The sequence below is a fragment of the Ahaetulla prasina genome, chromosome 11, assembly GCF_028640845.1.
Source record: "Ahaetulla prasina isolate Xishuangbanna chromosome 11, ASM2864084v1, whole genome shotgun sequence".
NCBI lineage: Eukaryota > Metazoa > Chordata > Lepidosauria > Squamata > Colubridae > Ahaetulla > Ahaetulla prasina.
In genome coordinates, this window is record NC_080549.1 from 28,703,811 (window position 1) to 28,719,945 (window position 16,135).

Consider the following 16,135-nt stretch of genomic DNA (forward strand, 5'->3'; position numbering starts at 1 on the left):
CCAGGAGTTCAGCAACAACAACGCCAAAAAAGTTCTCTGGTCAGCCGGGGAGAAGGAAGCTGCTTTGTGCTTTCCCTCCATTGCACTTCCAGGCCAAAAAGCCATGGATGGTGGGCTGCAGAAATAGGGTCATCCTCTTCACTGTAGACTTGGGCGCATTCTCGGTGAAGCTGCCCCCGAGGTCCAGAGGTAAGCCTTGCACACTCATCTCGCGGACGGGACCCAGTCGGCCTGGCTCAGCGCGCCAGCAGGAGTGGGGTGCTCCGGCTGCAATCATAGGCGAGAAGGGGTGCTTTTCGGCCAGGAAAGGCAACGGAGGGAAAGCTGAGACAACCACCGCCACCCCACCTTGTCCTGACCTGGATATGGGGCCAGAGTATCCAAAAAAAAAAAAAAGTGTCAAAAAGTGCCAATTTTTTTGGGCCACGTTTCAGTGGGCATGGTTTGGTGGAGTGTGTGTCATGTGACTGAGTGCGTGAGTGACGTCAAGTTGACCACACCCACCTAGCCATACCCACAGAACCGGTAGTAAAAAAATTTAGAACCCAGCACTGCTCTGAGGGGAGGATCAGGGCCGATGGGTTACAGTTGGGGGAAGGAGGCTCAGGCTAGACAACAGCCTGAAGTGCTGTCAGCCAGTGAGGTGGCTGCCCTGTTAATTGGTGAGTTCTCCTTGCTAGAAGTCTCCAAACAGAGGCTTGATGCTCATTGGTCAGAGATCCAGGTATTGAACTTGGACTAGAATGCCATAATTTTGTCATAAATCCATGTTAATAAAACACAATGGCAGGACTCGGTCAGTATGTTTTACCCAAATAAATATATACCTGGCTATGTTGCTGAGCCAGGGCCCTGGAATGCATTAAGAACCCCATTTCCTGGCTATATTGCCAAGCATCTGGGCTGCTATGTATATTTATTTTGGATGTTTCTTTTGTTTCTATTGTTTTAAAATGTTATTAGTATTTTGACTGTAATATATTTTTTGACTTGTAAGCCACCCAGAATCCCTGACCAAGTTGGGCAGCTATAGAAGTTGATTGATTGATTGACTGATTGATTGATTGAATGAATGAATGAATGAATGATCTAATGTAAAGGAGTAGCTCACAACTTAGATCAAGGCAATGCTGGGGTTTTCACAACATACTGGACCAAAAACCTGCCTATTTTACCCCTGTGTAGCATTCATGGAGAGCCAGAAGTATAAACATGAATATGAACTTGGTCAAACTTTCCTAATCCTCTATAGAATAATCAATGGGCTTGTCAGAGTCATCAACTGTGCCATTGGATCCAAGAGTCTTTAGCAAGTATCTGCTAAAAAGTGACTGAAAGATGAATTGGGACTTCAGCTGTTAAAAACAAAACTCCACTGGCTGAAAAGGTCTCCGGAGATCCTGGATTCTCTCTGACAGTCCCTTGAACAGTTTGCTTTTGCAAGCCTGCCTTCTGGGCCCTGAGGCCAGCTTGCTTTGGAGGAGGTTTTGCTGCTTTGGCTTCCATGCTTCTTCTTCTTCTTCTTCTTGGCTGCAGACGCACCTGGGGAGAGGAGGGGAGAGGGAGGAGAACACGGCAGCAGGAGGTCATTTGTGCAGAGATGTCACCCACTTGTGTCATTAGCTTGATGGCTTGTAACTGGTGTCACTGCAAGAACCCAAGTTAGTGTAATAGGTGTGTGTCTGTGCGGTTTCTGTGTCTACATAGTGTTCTGTTTCCCTTCCCCCAATACTCCCAGCAAAGAGTCCGTCAGAGGCCTTCCTTTTTTCCTTTTATTTACATAAATAGATGTCCTGGCCACGTCTACCCACGGGCCTGCCAAGTTTCTGGAGATAACGAGGAAATTATAGATAAGGCCAGAATTACTCACGAATATATTCTCCCCTCCATTAAAACAGTTAGCTCGCGCCAATTCATTAGCTCGCGCCAACTCATTACTTTGTCCAAGACAAAAAACCAGGAAGTCCCGCCTCCTATTTATAGTCTCTGCAGATGTCACTGCATGACAATTATGACTTGGCTTTGTCCCAACTCTTCCGCTGCTGCGCACGCCGATCAAGCCTTCGTAATCTTGCGTCCCTCCAAAACTGTTCTTGGGGCGTTGCCAAATCAGAAGAAGGCCCGGGAGAATCAGGCCTTGCCGGCCCCTCCCTTTGAGTGGGTGCCAGGGAGGGAGAGGGCTCAAGAGAAGCAGGGCTTGCCAGGTCTTCTCCCTCATTTTCTGAATCATCCGAGTCCAGGAGTCTGGGTCCAGGAACCTGGGTCACAACACATAGGTAGTCCTCGATTTATGACTGATCACTTAGTAACCATCGACAGATCGTCTATAGACCCGCCCAAAAGGTACTTATAACCTGGATTGAAGTTCTGACATGCCCCCCCCCACCCCTGTCATGACATGATTACATTTTGGGCAAACCCAAACCAGGTTTACAGCCATCAGCAGCGTCCTGGATCCTGTGGTTGAGTTTTATGACGTTTCTGCCAGAAACCAGGTTTACATCTCAGTGAGCCGGTTCACTTAATGATTCCTACATTTTGTAAAAAGCAGTGCAAAGAAAGTGCTAAAAATCAGATACGGTCACATGATGATCCTCTTAACAATCATCTTGACTTATGACCATAATTGCATAAAGTTGAGGATACCTGTGCACCATATCTACCTGTGTTTTGTATATACTGCATCATTAAACTTACCTGCAAGATAACCTCCTTCTGAGTGACTAAATCCTAACTCTGATGGAGCCACAAAAGTAGGTCTGGAGTGAGCTGAGACCTGAGTAGCTGAGTAGCTTAATTCTGCAAGAGGGCAGCTGGGTCAGCAGGACTGAAGAAACACGGTTAAGGAGCTTAGATTCATTCCAATTCCATAATTTTTGTAAATGCAGTGAATTAATCAAATTAGATTTCTGTTCCATTAGATAACTTCCAGAGGGGCAGCCATGTCCTATGTAGCAAAAAATCAGGGTTGTTCGGATACCATTTTGGAAAATATTGAATTGAAAATAAATACAACAAAGGAGAGAGCATGGAAAGAGGAGTAGAAGGTTAGATGGGAGGGGAGAAGAGAGGAAGGAGAGAGAGGAACAGAAGAAAGGGAAAAGGAGAGGAAGAAAGGGAGGGGAAATAAGAGTAGAGAGAAGGTTAGAAAGGGAGGAAGAATGGAGGAGTGGGGGAAAGGAAGGAGAAAGAGAAGAGGAGAGAAGAAAGTAGAAGAGGACAGAAGAAGGGAGGGAAGGGAAAGGGAGGAGAAGGAGAAGTAGGATTGTTGTAAAATACGAGAGAAGGAATGGTAGAAGAGTAACCCCGAATATACATAATTTTTTTAGGATGAAGAATAAAGTAATATGAAAGTTAAAAGAGAATATATATGATTAACAATGGATAAGAGGCTGTAAATTTAAGACATATTTATGAGAAATAAAAATTATTTTTTTTTCAAAAATAAATAAAGAGCAGTCAGGGATGATCTCCTCTAGGACTAACCGGTTTGATCGCCTTGCAGTCCAAGGCAGGGGTGAAATGCTCCCAGTTTGGACTGGATCGGCTGATCCGATAGTGATGGCAGCAGGTGGTTCGGAGAACCGGTAGCAAAAATCCCTGCCCCCACCCCCGCCCCCCCACCCCCCCCGCCTATGCCCACCCATAGAAATGGCCTGGTCGCCCGCTTGCCACTTCTTTCTGGCTCACTCACTTTTCCCGCCCGAATGGTAGGAATAGGTTGTAAAAAATGCTTTTAAAAGGTAAAAAAAGGGCTCTGACGATCACAGCTGAGCTGCGTGATCAGTCCACCCCCCCCCACCCCCCATCCCAACACTACATGCAACTGAAGAAAAAGAATACCCAGAACTACCAAGGAAAATTTGGCTGACTCCAAAAACCACTCATTTGGCTCCTACACCAGCCTTAACCTGGAAAGAAAGAGCCCTCGTGAACTTCATTGGAAAATAGCCACCTGCATGTTATCCAAGGGAGCCATGTTGGAAATGTCTGTTGAGGCCGTGATGCTGGAGATGGTGAGGCGCCTGCTTGGAACCCTTGGAACTCTTGGGATCCAGCGCCTAACCTGGGGCACCTCTCTGAGTTGGCCCAGATGATGCTAAAGTGCATGGAGCAATATTTCTCAACCGTGACAGTTTGAAGATGGGTGACGTCAGCTCCCCAGATTCCCCAGCCATCAGGCTTGAAATCCGGACATCTTAAAGCAGGCCACGTTGAGAAATACTGGTGTGGAGCATTGTTCAAACCGTGGAACATTTCCCATATATGTCAGTTTCCCACAAGGGAGAGATCTGGACCAGGAATACCTTGGCTGTTCCCCCCTGTGGACCTCTCTTGTGAAGTGCCAGGTTGCCTCCAGAGCCCGGCTGAGATTGGACGGCAGGGCTGCCTGGCCTCAGGCGGAGGGTGTGTCTTCCGAGGAAGGGACCAGGCTGTAGATAAAGCATCTAATCTGCTCTTTCTCTAACGCAGCTCTGGAATTCAACAACTGTCTCTGGACAATTGCAAGAGGAGGAAGTTGATTTGCAAAGGAAATAACCCGTTTAGCCTGGCCACAATGGGAAATCAAAGTAATTGCTCCCTATTTTTTTATTTTTTGCCCAACTGAATGTTCCAGCTTGCCCAGCCTGCCCTGTTGAGAAATAAAAACAGCTTGGCTGACTGTTCTCATCCCCTTCCAATGCCAAGTCTTGCCATGGCCCAGCTTTTAACTCTGCAGTTAGTATAAACATTAAGGTAAGTTTTAATGCTTTTTGTGCAAGGCTGGCTAACCATTGAAATGACTCTTTTAAAGATAGCGGTGCATCTTTTTAGCAGTTTTCTTGCAATAATAATAATAATAATCCCACCACACTCCTCTTTATCACTCGAGTTCTTTTGCATTGGAGGTGATATTGACAACGTATTTCAAATGTTGGATTGGATCTTGTAATCCTTTCAATGTGCTGATGCATGATGGTTGGCACAAAAGGCTATTTCTTCTTCAAAGATATTAACTCACCAGGGCTTGCCAGTGGAATGGACACACTAGAGGCGAGGCTGTATATATGAAGCTTTACAGCTGCCAGTCTTGTCAGTTCAAATAAAGGAGACAATAGGTGCCTTCAGAAATGTCATAGGTACCATCTCTTCTTTTTTCCCTTTTCCCAGTTGTGAATTCTAAACATTCCTGGACATTCCTCCCTTTTCCCAGGCGGCAAGCAGGGTCTGTTGTTCCAAGAGCCCTGATCGAATAGGATATTCAAAGGTGGACAAGAATGTGGCCAAACCAGAAGAGGGTCTTTTCTCCAAAGCTCACTGGGAATCCTACAGCTTTCATCTTTGTTGACCTCTGCCCCCTTCAAGCTGCCCAAATGAACATCCTTGCAAATAGGGAGGAGGAGGAGGAGGAGGGAAGGAGATGCAAATCTCACAGCAGAGTCCCAGATCAGTGCATGTATATTACCTGATTTGCCAGAGAAAACTTCAGCACAATTAACACCTCTAATTGTCTGTCTTCCACACTTGGGCCCCTGTCTTTCCCCCATGGCCGAATGGAGAGCTGGGCAAGCAAGCAGGTGGGCGAGCAAGAAGGCTGTCAAAAGTGGGGGGGGAGGGTGATGTGCGGGGCAGCCCACTCTCATCCAGCTCTCCACCGGGCACCCACGAGAGTTATCCCCACAGTGAATTTCTGGTGTTGACATGTCCTGCGAGGAAATGGCACTGAGTTGGCAGAGGGGACTTGGCGGTGACAAGAAGGCCACACTGAGCTAATGGCAACGAGTCATCCCATTCTACCTTCCAGCAGTAGCTTGGAGGGTTCCTGGGCAGGAGATTCAGTTCTTCTGCTGTTCTTGAGCTACCAATTCCTGAGCCTGGGAAAAGCCATGTCCTGCTTCTGCTGGCTGGCTCCTCATCTGGTCTCTGGATTGCCTTTGGCAGCCGTTGCCGAGATACCTTCTTTGTGTGAATAGATGGTGAGCTACCTCCTTCCATGCCATCTGAGTGTCTCTTTCAATGTCCCATCTAATATGCCTGGCGGTTGGTTGGTGAATGGAAGCATTTGTCCATTGCTCAGGAAAGCATCTAGATGGTGCCAAGTTGCTGTATTGTCTTTTGCAATGGTTTTTTAAAAAATATTTCTGTCTTAAGAACAACAGTGTAAAAACAGTGTAAAGAGTGAAGAATAACTATTCTAATTTCTAAATAGTTATTTTATTGCTTTCAAAATGTGCCTTGATCATGTTTTAAGGTATGAATTGACTTATATTACAGTGTTCTTTTAGCAGTTCTTGATGATAGAGAGTTCTCTATTGTCTTTCCTTTTGTTATTTTTTTCCTTTGGCACCAGTAGAAAAAATGTAAACCATTGTCATTTTGGTCAGCACTTTGTGTTGCCTTTAACGTGGGAATCTAGCCCCCTGTAATCTAGTAAAGTTTAGGACTTGACCGCACATTAGACAGCAAGAATGTATGAAATTTGCACAGCAGAATGTAAGAACAAATCTCTCTTCGGTATCCAAGGCTTGTCCATTCATAGAACTCTCGGGTTGAAGGGATCTTGGGGTCTTTGAGTCTAACTCCCTTGCCTGGTGGAGGAATTCTTATCCCATTCTGGACAAATAGTTGTCCAGTTTTTTCTTGAAAATCTCCAGTGATGGAGCACCCACAACTAAAACTTAGTCAAGCTTGGCTCTCTCACTGTATAACTTGCAGCCACTGGTTCCTACCCTACCCTCCAGCATAGGGAGAATAGATGGACTCCCCCTTCTCTGGGTCAGCCCTTCAAGTATTGGAAAATGACTACCATGGCTCTCCTTCTCCTTTAGGCTAAACAGACCCAGTTATTTCAACTGCACTTCAAAAATCCAGCCTTCTAGCACCTTACTAGCTCGGTGGGGTCTTCTCTGCTTTCCTTCTGGTTCTTCGGCATCTTTCTTTTTTTTATTTTTATTTATTTGTCAAATACAACAGTATATATAAGTATAAGCATGAAATAACCATACAAATTGGATACAATCAAAGGGAACATTAGGACAGGAACGGTAGGCACGCTGGTGCTCTTATGCACGCCCCTTACAGACCTCTTAGGAATGGGGTGAGGTCAATAGTAGTTTTTGGTTAAAGCTTTGGGGATTTTGGGAAGAGACCACAGAGTCAGGTAGTGTCTTCCAGGCATTAACAACTCTGTTGCTGAAGTCATATTTTCTACAGTCAAGATTGGAGCGGTTCACATTAAGCTTAAATCTATTGTGTCCTCGTGTATTATTGCGATTGAAACTGAAGTAGTCTTCGATAGGAAGGACATTGTAGCAGATGATTTTATGAGTTATACTCAGGTCATGCCGAAGGCGGCAGAGTTCTAAATTTTCTAAATCCAGGATTTCAAGTCTGGTGGCATAAGGTGTTTTTTTTTTATAAGGTATATTTTTCATAAGGTATTTCTCGTATCGTGGGGACCAGCACTGGAACCAGTGCAATGTAGGGCAGTACTATCTCTTCCCAGGTTAGGCTGTCTTGTATTGTCCAGATGTTTTGGAATCCAAATTCCATGAGGTAGGACATTGGTGTTCATGGATTTTGGGAGCTGTAGTCAAGCACCTCAAAGGCACCATCTCAAAACAAGACTCAGCAATCATGATTTCATTATGTGCTGCCTACTGAAGTCCCATTTTTTAAAATAATATTGTCCCATACCTTACAGGACAAACAAAATTTTGAACAGCCTCTCTATTCTCACATGGAATGCAGGCTACTTGGTGGCCACAGCTGCCTGTGGCTTTGCATGAGCTACGCCCTGACGCCTTCTTTTGGAAAAGCGAGAAAATGCCAGTAGGATATTAATGACTCTTCATACATTTCAAACTGAATTGGGGGTCAAATAAATCAAGATAATTCCTGCAACTGCACGCTCCTTTTTATGATTGTTCTGCCATCTGGACTTTTTTGACCTTCACCCTCACCTATGCATCTTTTCTCCCTTCCGTGCAAGGCTGATGAGGCCACACTGTGCAAAGCCCAGTGGAGTTGCCTGGCGGAGAGAAGTTGGCCGGAGGAGTGGCTGGTTTGCAGCAGCACAGGCTCCCCAAGTGGAGCCTAGCACAGTGGTGTGTGCATACGTGTGTGTGTGTGTGTGTGTCTGTGTGTGTGTGTGTGTGTGTTGCATGTGGAAATGTTCTTCCCCTTGGACGAAGCGGAGACTCTTCGTCACCCAGGACCATCAAAGGCAGAAGGAGCCACAAGTGGCCATGCTGCTTTCAAGTTTTATTCTGAGGGACAGGATTTCAGCTAAGAGAAGCATCTCAAAATGGATCCAGCATCTAAAAAAGAAAAAATATGCTAGGACTTGTAAGGAACATTCAGCATTTGAGTAGAGAAATGAGAGCTACGTAGTTGTGGAAATAGTTGGTATTTTTTTTTTCCAACTCTAACTGAATATTTGTCATTCTTTGTTGAATGTCCTGTATTTTTCCCTACCAATTTTCCCCAAATAATTCTTTCTTTTTCCTAGAAAAAGCCTCTTCTTGCAGTCATAGCTGTTGAGAATCTCTACTTAGCAGCTGGTCTGGGGAGAGCTGTGTGGAAACCTTCTGCGGGCAGAGCTTCTCTGCGCATTTCACCCTAACCCTAACCCACCCACCCCCAGCCAACGGCTGCCTGGGGGATGCTGGGAGGAGCCATCGCCACTTCCCTCTTGGCCCCTGTCGGGGGAAAGAGGACAGCTCCCTTATGGCAGGTGGCCGCTTCCCAGCTGAATCTCAGTTTCTCTTAGAGGGTATTTAGGGCAGAGCTTGTTCTGTGCCAAAAACCCGGAAGGAAGGGAGTCACCCACTGATGCTGGCATGCAGCCATGCCTGCCATTTGGCCCTCTTGGAGCTGTCCTACAATGGACCTTTGAAGGTGTTTGGTGGTCCTTCTCCTTCTGGGGTGCAGTGAGCCGTAAGCCCCTTCCTCTTGCTCATGCGTTGATTTCTGGTTTTCATGAACAGGTGGTGAAAACGATTGGCCTGCGAGAAGTTTGGTTCTTTGGACTCCAGTACCAGGACACCAAGGGCTTCTCTACATGGTTGAAATTAAATAAAAAGGTATGGAGGTGCCTCTCATTTTATTTTCTGCTTCTGCCCCTCCCCCCTAAAAAGGGAGTTTACTTTCTTGGGCAGGGATTATTATTATTTTATTATTATTATTTATTGAATTTTTATACCGCCCTTCTCCCGAGGGACTCAGGGCGGTTTACAGCCAAGATAAAAACGACAACAATATACACATAAAACAATGAATTAAAAAACTTATTACACAAATGGCCGAATTAAAACATTAAAATAATAAAACCCCATAAAATTATGAAATATTAAAACATTAAAACTATTAAAATCCTATGTCAGTCCTGCGCGAATAAACAAATAGGTCTTCAGCTCGCGGCGGAAAATCCAAAGGTCCAGCAATTGACGAAATCCAGGGGGAAGTTCGTTCCAAAGGGTGGGAGCCCCCACAGAGAAGGCCCTACTTCTGGGGGCCGCCAGCCGACATTGCTTGGCGGACGGCACCCTAAGGAGTCCCTCTCTGTGCGAGCGTACAGGTCGGTGGGAGGCATTCGGTAACAGCAGGTGATCCCGTAAGTACCCTGGCCCTAAGCCATGGAGCGCTTTAAAGGTAGTCACCAAAACCTTGAAGTGCACCTGAAAGACCACAGGTAGCCAGTGCAGTCTGCGCAGGAGTGATGTTACATGGGAGCCACGTGCGGCTCCCACTATCACCTGCGCAGCTGCATTCTGAACTAACTGGAGCCTCCGGGTGCTCTTCAAGGGGAGCCCCATGTAGAGAGCATTGCAGTAATCCAAGCGAGAGGTAACCAGAGCATGAGTGATCGTGCATAAGGCATCCCGGTCAAGGAAGGGGCGCCACTGGCAAACCAGGTGAACTTGGTAAAAAACTCTCCTGGCGACGGTCGTCAAATGATCTTCGAAAGACAACCGCCCATCCAGGAGGACGCCCAAGTTGCGCACCCTTTCCACTGGGGCCAGTGATTCGCCCCCAACAGTCAGCCGCGGCTGCAGCTGACTGTACCGGGGTGCCGGCATCCACAGCCACTCCGTCTTGGAGGGATTGAGTTTGAGCCTGTTTCTCCCCATCCAGACCCGTACAGCTTCCCGGACAGCACTTCGATAGCTTCATTGGGATGGCCTGGGATGGAAAAGTACAGCTGCGTGTCGTCAGCGTACAGTTGGTACCTCACCCCGAAGCCATTGATGATCTCACCCAGCGGCTTCATATAGATGTTGAACAGGAGAGGCGAGAGAATCGGCCCCTGCGGCACCCCACATGTGAGGGGCCTCGTGGTCCATCTCTGCCCCCCTGCCAACACCGTCTGCGACCGGTCAGAGAGATAGGAGAACCACCGATAAACGGTGCCTCCCACTCCCAAACTCCCTAACCGGTGCAGCAGGATACCATGGTCGATGGTATCAAAAGCCGCTGAGAGATCTAATAGGACCAGGGCAGAGGAATAACCCCTGTCCCTGGCCCTCCAGAGATCATCCACCAACGCGACCAAAGCCGTCTCCGTACTGTATCCGGGCCGGAAGCCAGACTGGAACGGGTCTAGATAGACAGATTCATCCAGGTATTGGGGTAATGAAACAGGTTTGCCTTTGTGGGGTTGGGCCCCTGTCAGTCTTCGTTGAATGAGAGTCACAGGCAATGGCCTTGTCATTCTCTGAGACAGGCTGCAGCCCCACCTCTGAATCTGGAGCACCCTCCCAGCTTTCCTTCCATCTAGCAGGCTGCTAGGTTGCAGGTGGCATTGCTGGCCTACTGCTTTGTCCACCTGAGCACCCAGAAGGTGCAGGACATTCAGCACCCAATATTTTCTGCCATCGCCATTCCAGAATTCTGGAAGCTGGAAAGCTACAATGGTGGGCAGAGGCTGAGCTAGAAATACTAGGCTAGTCAAGCCAGTGGAATAGATTAACAAACTGTCCTTGGATTTAGGGCAGGCACTCCCTGGGCCACGTGGCTGGGGTCATGGGTAATGGATTTAGAGGGGCTACTAGCTTAGTAACCCCAAGGGCACTTTTTCGAAAGGCTACTGGACTTTCTTGGTTTTTCCTTGAAGACATTTTGCTTCTCGCCTAAGAAGCTTCTTCAATTCTGACTGAATGTTGGAGAATGGAAGGATTTAGAGTCCTTATATTCCAGATGACTACCTCCCATTCTCCACCATTCAGTCAGAACTGAAGAAGCTTCTTGGGTGAGAAGCAAAATGTCTTCAAGGGAAAACCAAGGAAGTCCAGTTGCCTTTTGAAAAAGCGCCCTTGGGAGAGCCATGATCTGGATGACTGAGATCTCCACAGACCTCCTGACTTAGTATTTGTCCCTAGAGTTCTGAGTTGTGACGCTTCTGGATACGTTTCCTCATCCTGATTTTGCCACAATGTGCTGCAGGTTACAGCTCAGGACGTGCGCAAAGAGAGCCCGCTGCTTTTCAAATTCCGGGCCAAATTCTACCCGGAGGATGTTGCGGAGGAGCTGATCCAAGACATCACGCAGCGCCTCTTCTTCCTTCAAGTCAAGGAGGCCATCTTGAACGATGACATCTACTGTCCCCCGGAGACGGCCGTTCTCCTGGCTTCTTACGCGGTCCAGTCCAAATATGGGGACTTCAATAAGGAGGTTCATAAGCCCGGCTATCTGACGACTGACAAACTGCTTCCTCAAAGGTAGAGTGAAATCTGTCAAAGTTGCGGTTCCCCCTTTAAATGCATGTTGTTGTTGTTAGTTGTGAAGTCGTGTCCGACCCATTGCGACCCCATGGACAACGTTTTTTAAATGCATAGCTATATATTTTATTACGAGCTTTATATGCCATTTTCCTGCTGTACAGTTTGGATGTTGTTCCACAATGGATGAGCCTCACACTCTTTTTTTTGAGGTTGGTTGGGGCACACATTGCGCTCAGCTGTGGTTTGCTGAATAAACCAGAATTATGTGAATAGCCATCTGACGTTAAGACACAAATAAAGTTGTGCTGAGCAAAGTGTGTGAATGCAGCCGAAATGCCTTTGGTGTGTGTTTTTCATTTATTTCTTTTCCTTAGTGAAATAATACTTAGATTCCAAACTACTGTTGCTTTAAGAGCTAGGAAAGAGACATTCTGAAAAATTGGAAAACAGTGTGAGAAGGAGAAACCCTTGGGAAGCAAAGACCCAAGAGAGGCGATTTTTAAAAGCACCCAGAAAGAAATTTAAGCTTTGGAGATTCAAGACCATAAGCGATTGCAGTGTGATCTGCAGCCCACGTTCATGTTGCCTCTCTTCCACTATGTGTAAACCTTGGAGGTTCTTTTCATGGTTGAACTTCATATGGCTGAAGAATTTGTTTTTGCAGAGCTGTCCATATATCCTAATATGTCTTCCATCTCTTTGCCTTGTAGAGTTTTGGAACAGCATAAACTTAACAAGGATCAGTGGGAAGAAAGAATCCAGGTGTGGCATGAGGAACATCGGGGGATGCTCAGGTATGGCTGGCAAGAACAGAAGGTGCTTTTGTGGTTCAAAAGAGAGCATTATTTATGACTTGTACAAGTCCCCTTGTGAGGTATTTGCTTGCAGGAGCATCTGCAAGGTATAATTGCGTCTAACAGTGCATCATGCATGTAAAAAAGGTTGGTGCTTTGGCCACGACTTTCATTTATCTGAGCCTTTGGTCACCCATCTACCCTTAAGACAGATGGGAAGATTGATAAAGTGTCTGTGTCTCCATGTGCTGACTGAGCTAGCTGGTGGTTACTCTAAAGCAGACGACCAGATGCTCTAAAAGTCACAATGCTCCAATTAAATGGGCAGTGCCCTCTCTTGGATGCATTACCAACTGTTGCAAAAAGAGGATGCTTTTGAGAATGCGTCACCAAAATGTAGCTTTTAACGTTAACATATGTTTTGTTTTCTTGGTCCTTTCAGAGAAGATGCCATCTTAGAATACCTAAAAATTGCACAAGATCTGGAGATGTATGGTGTGAACTACTTTAGTATTAAGAACAAGAAAGGCTCAGAACTCTGGTTAGGAGTAGATGCTCTTGGACTCAACATTTATGAACAGAATGACCGGTAACAAAACTATTCTCCTTAATATTCCGATAGAGTGCACAGTGGTGTGTGTGTGTGTGTCTGAGTGATTGAGAGAGGGAAGGGGTTTATAAGAGCAGAACACAGCTGGATCTGACAAAGTCTCCACAGATGGTGACAGCCCCCTTCTCCTTTGATCAACTAGATGCTGCCACATTCTTGGGAATATAGAATTGCAAGCAATTCTCTTTTCCTTTTCATCTTAAGTGGTTTTGACATTGTTCTGTTGGCTCTCTCTAGCCCTGTCTTAGCCAAAGTGACTCTCTGTGCTGACATTGGTTTGCCATTAGTTGCTTCCAGTTCTCACACAATTCTATGAATCTACTGACAGATTTTACTGGAATATTAATTAATTAATTAATTAATTCACATAGCTGTCCAACTTAACCAAGTGTCTCTGGTATCTTATAATTCTAAAATTATAAAACAATTAAAACAGTTTAAAAACATTAAAACAATAAAAACAAATGTAACTTGCTTTCTAATCCCAACATAATTATTTCCCAGAAATTAAATTACTTCCTAGGCTCAGAGGGATTTTGTGATTCATTTCGCTCTCATCCTCATTGTCCTTGAAACAAAATTGAGAAACTTCCTCAGATTGACTAAGAGGGTTGGGGTGTTTTTGCTTCCTGTTGTATGTAGCTAAGCTCACTGCCTGAATTGTCTCTGTATGGTCTGTATCTTCATATATGGTAGCGGAAATTTTGAGTAGTTTGGAGAACTGGCAAATACCACCTCTGGCTGGCCCCAGAGTGAATGGAGATTTTGCAATATCCTTCTCCCAGGAGTGGGGTGGGAATGGAGATTTTGCAATATCCTTCCTCCAGGAATGGGGTGGGAATGGAGATTTTGCAGTATCCTTCCTCTGCCACGCCCACCAAGCCATGCCCACAGAACCGGTAGTAAAAAAATTTGGATTTGACCACTGTCCCTACCCTAGTGTAGGAAGCACCATTGAAGTAAATGCACTATGAGGATGTCTTCCGGCCTTTGTGGAGTGGGGTGGCTGCACAGTTTGCACCAAAACAGAGGTGAGAGTGCATGGAAGGCAGGACTTACCTGGCATTTTAAACTGGGCATTTCCCCCTTCCTTGCAATCGCTGCCCTTTTGGGGTTCAAGGTCGGATTTGTAGGCATCTGCAGAGAGGATAAGAGACAATATAGGGAATCCTTAACTTAAAACTGTTTGTTTACCAACAATGTGAAAAGGCTGAAAAAAGTGACTTATGGCCAGTCTGCACAGATCCCCATGGCAAAAGGGCCAGATATGGGGCACTCGGCCACTGTTTGTGAGAGTTACAGCATCCCAGGGTCACGCAGTCACCATTTGGCTTCTAGTAAGGAAGGTCAACGGGAGAAGCTGGATTCACGTAACAACCACAGGATTTGTTTAACAACTGTGGCAAAAGCGGGTGCAGTTCAGTTAACAGCTACCTTGCATAGCAACAGAAAGTTCAGTCCTAATTGTGGTTGTGTGGACTACCTTTATGCATATCACGATGCCATCACACACCCGATACAGATTATATTCTGGTCGTCCTTTGGACCCGATTCCCGGCTTGGACTGGATGCCTCGGATGGCACCTTAGAAATTAGATGCCTTGTTTCGAGCTGCCATTTCTTTCCTAGGTCTGTTCAGTTGCATTGTTTGGTCAATTTGAAATTTCCACTTACATTCTGAATCCAGACACGTTCATTGGTGGGAAATGTCTGGAGGGTGTGAACAAAAACAGGTATTTGGATCGCTGCAATTGTTCATTGAGGTTTAATTTTTGAAATTACAAATCCTCTTTCACAGGCTAACACCCAAAATTGGGTTCCCCTGGAGTGAGATCAGAAACATTTCCTTCAATGATAAGAAGTTTGTCATCAAGCCCATTGACAAGAAAGCCCCAGTAAGTTACGCTTTGCAACTTAACTGTTTTAGTGTATTAATTTATTCAGAGATTAATTAAAAAGAAGTGGAAAGTTCAGATCAATTTAAATTGAAGACTGGGGGCCTTTGGGGCCACTTCCGGGCAGCAGGTTTTTGTCTCTGCATTTGACTTTCTTTACTGTGGTCACCAACCAGAAATGAGCAGGAAGAATAGCAGGGCTACCTCAGCCAATCAGTCAGGCCAGTGATGGCTAACCTTTTCCGGACCGAGGCGCCAAAGCATGCGTGTGCGAATGCATGTGTGCCCAAACCCCAAAATACAATGTGCATGTGGCTCCGCACATGCATGCATGCCCCCACACGCACGTGTGCACCCCTTGCACATGCCCCACCCCCCCATACATGCACAGCAGAGACCCGACAACCAGCTGGCCAGTGGGAGGCGTGCGCGTATGCACGGCGGAGCTGAACCGGGGTGGTGGCTCGTGTGCCTACAAAGAGGGTGCTGGGTGACACCTGTGGCACACGAGTCATAGGTTCACCATCATGGAGTCAGCAATAAAACACAAAACCAGTTGGCAATAAAGATAATGAAGATTAACTGTTGGCAAGTTTTGCAGGCAATAAAAGAGTCTATAACAAAAGACATATAAAGAGATGGCATTGCTCTGGCTGGGCAGGAAGTCATGTGAATAGAATTCAGTGTAAGTGTTGCAAGAACTTTACCGAAGGAAAAAAGAGACCAACCTTCGATGGCTCCAACTGCAACACAGCCAAATAACCTACAAATCCTTTCCAAAGCAATCACGGGCAGTCACTGCATCAAGCTAATGATAAGATCTTCTAAATTTGATGTTTATATCTTGGTTATCTAAGGAGACGGGCGGTTAAGAAATATGAAATACATTTATTTATTTACTGAATTTATTTACTGCACACCTTGTAGTGAACGACTCTGGGTGGTTTCCACATACATACATATATACATACATACATACATACATACATACCTGTAAAGTTGGCTTTGTAAAAAGACCTCTTGAAAAGAGGCGGTTTCTGGAATTGTTTTTCCCACTCCAAGACTGCTAACATGGCCTTGTCAAAACCCATCACTGCTGCTTTTGTCCCTGTTGAGTTTTCATTTTGGGTGACA

General features: G+C 45.8%; 1 protein-coding gene across 1 annotated transcript in view; it reads left to right on the forward strand.

The window, feature by feature from the left end:
• The window catches only part of MSN (moesin), an 89,625-nt gene that overhangs the window by 60,429 nt on the left and 13,061 nt on the right, over positions 1-16,135 (forward strand). The window contains exons 3-7 of the mRNA XM_058196683.1: positions 8,970-9,065; positions 11,425-11,699; positions 12,413-12,496; positions 12,939-13,085; positions 14,905-15,001. Of these exons, the coding sequence (XP_058052666.1) occupies positions 8,970-9,065; positions 11,425-11,699; positions 12,413-12,496; positions 12,939-13,085; positions 14,905-15,001 (699 nt within the window). The remainder of the gene's footprint in view (positions 1-8,969; positions 9,066-11,424; positions 11,700-12,412; positions 12,497-12,938; positions 13,086-14,904; positions 15,002-16,135) is intronic.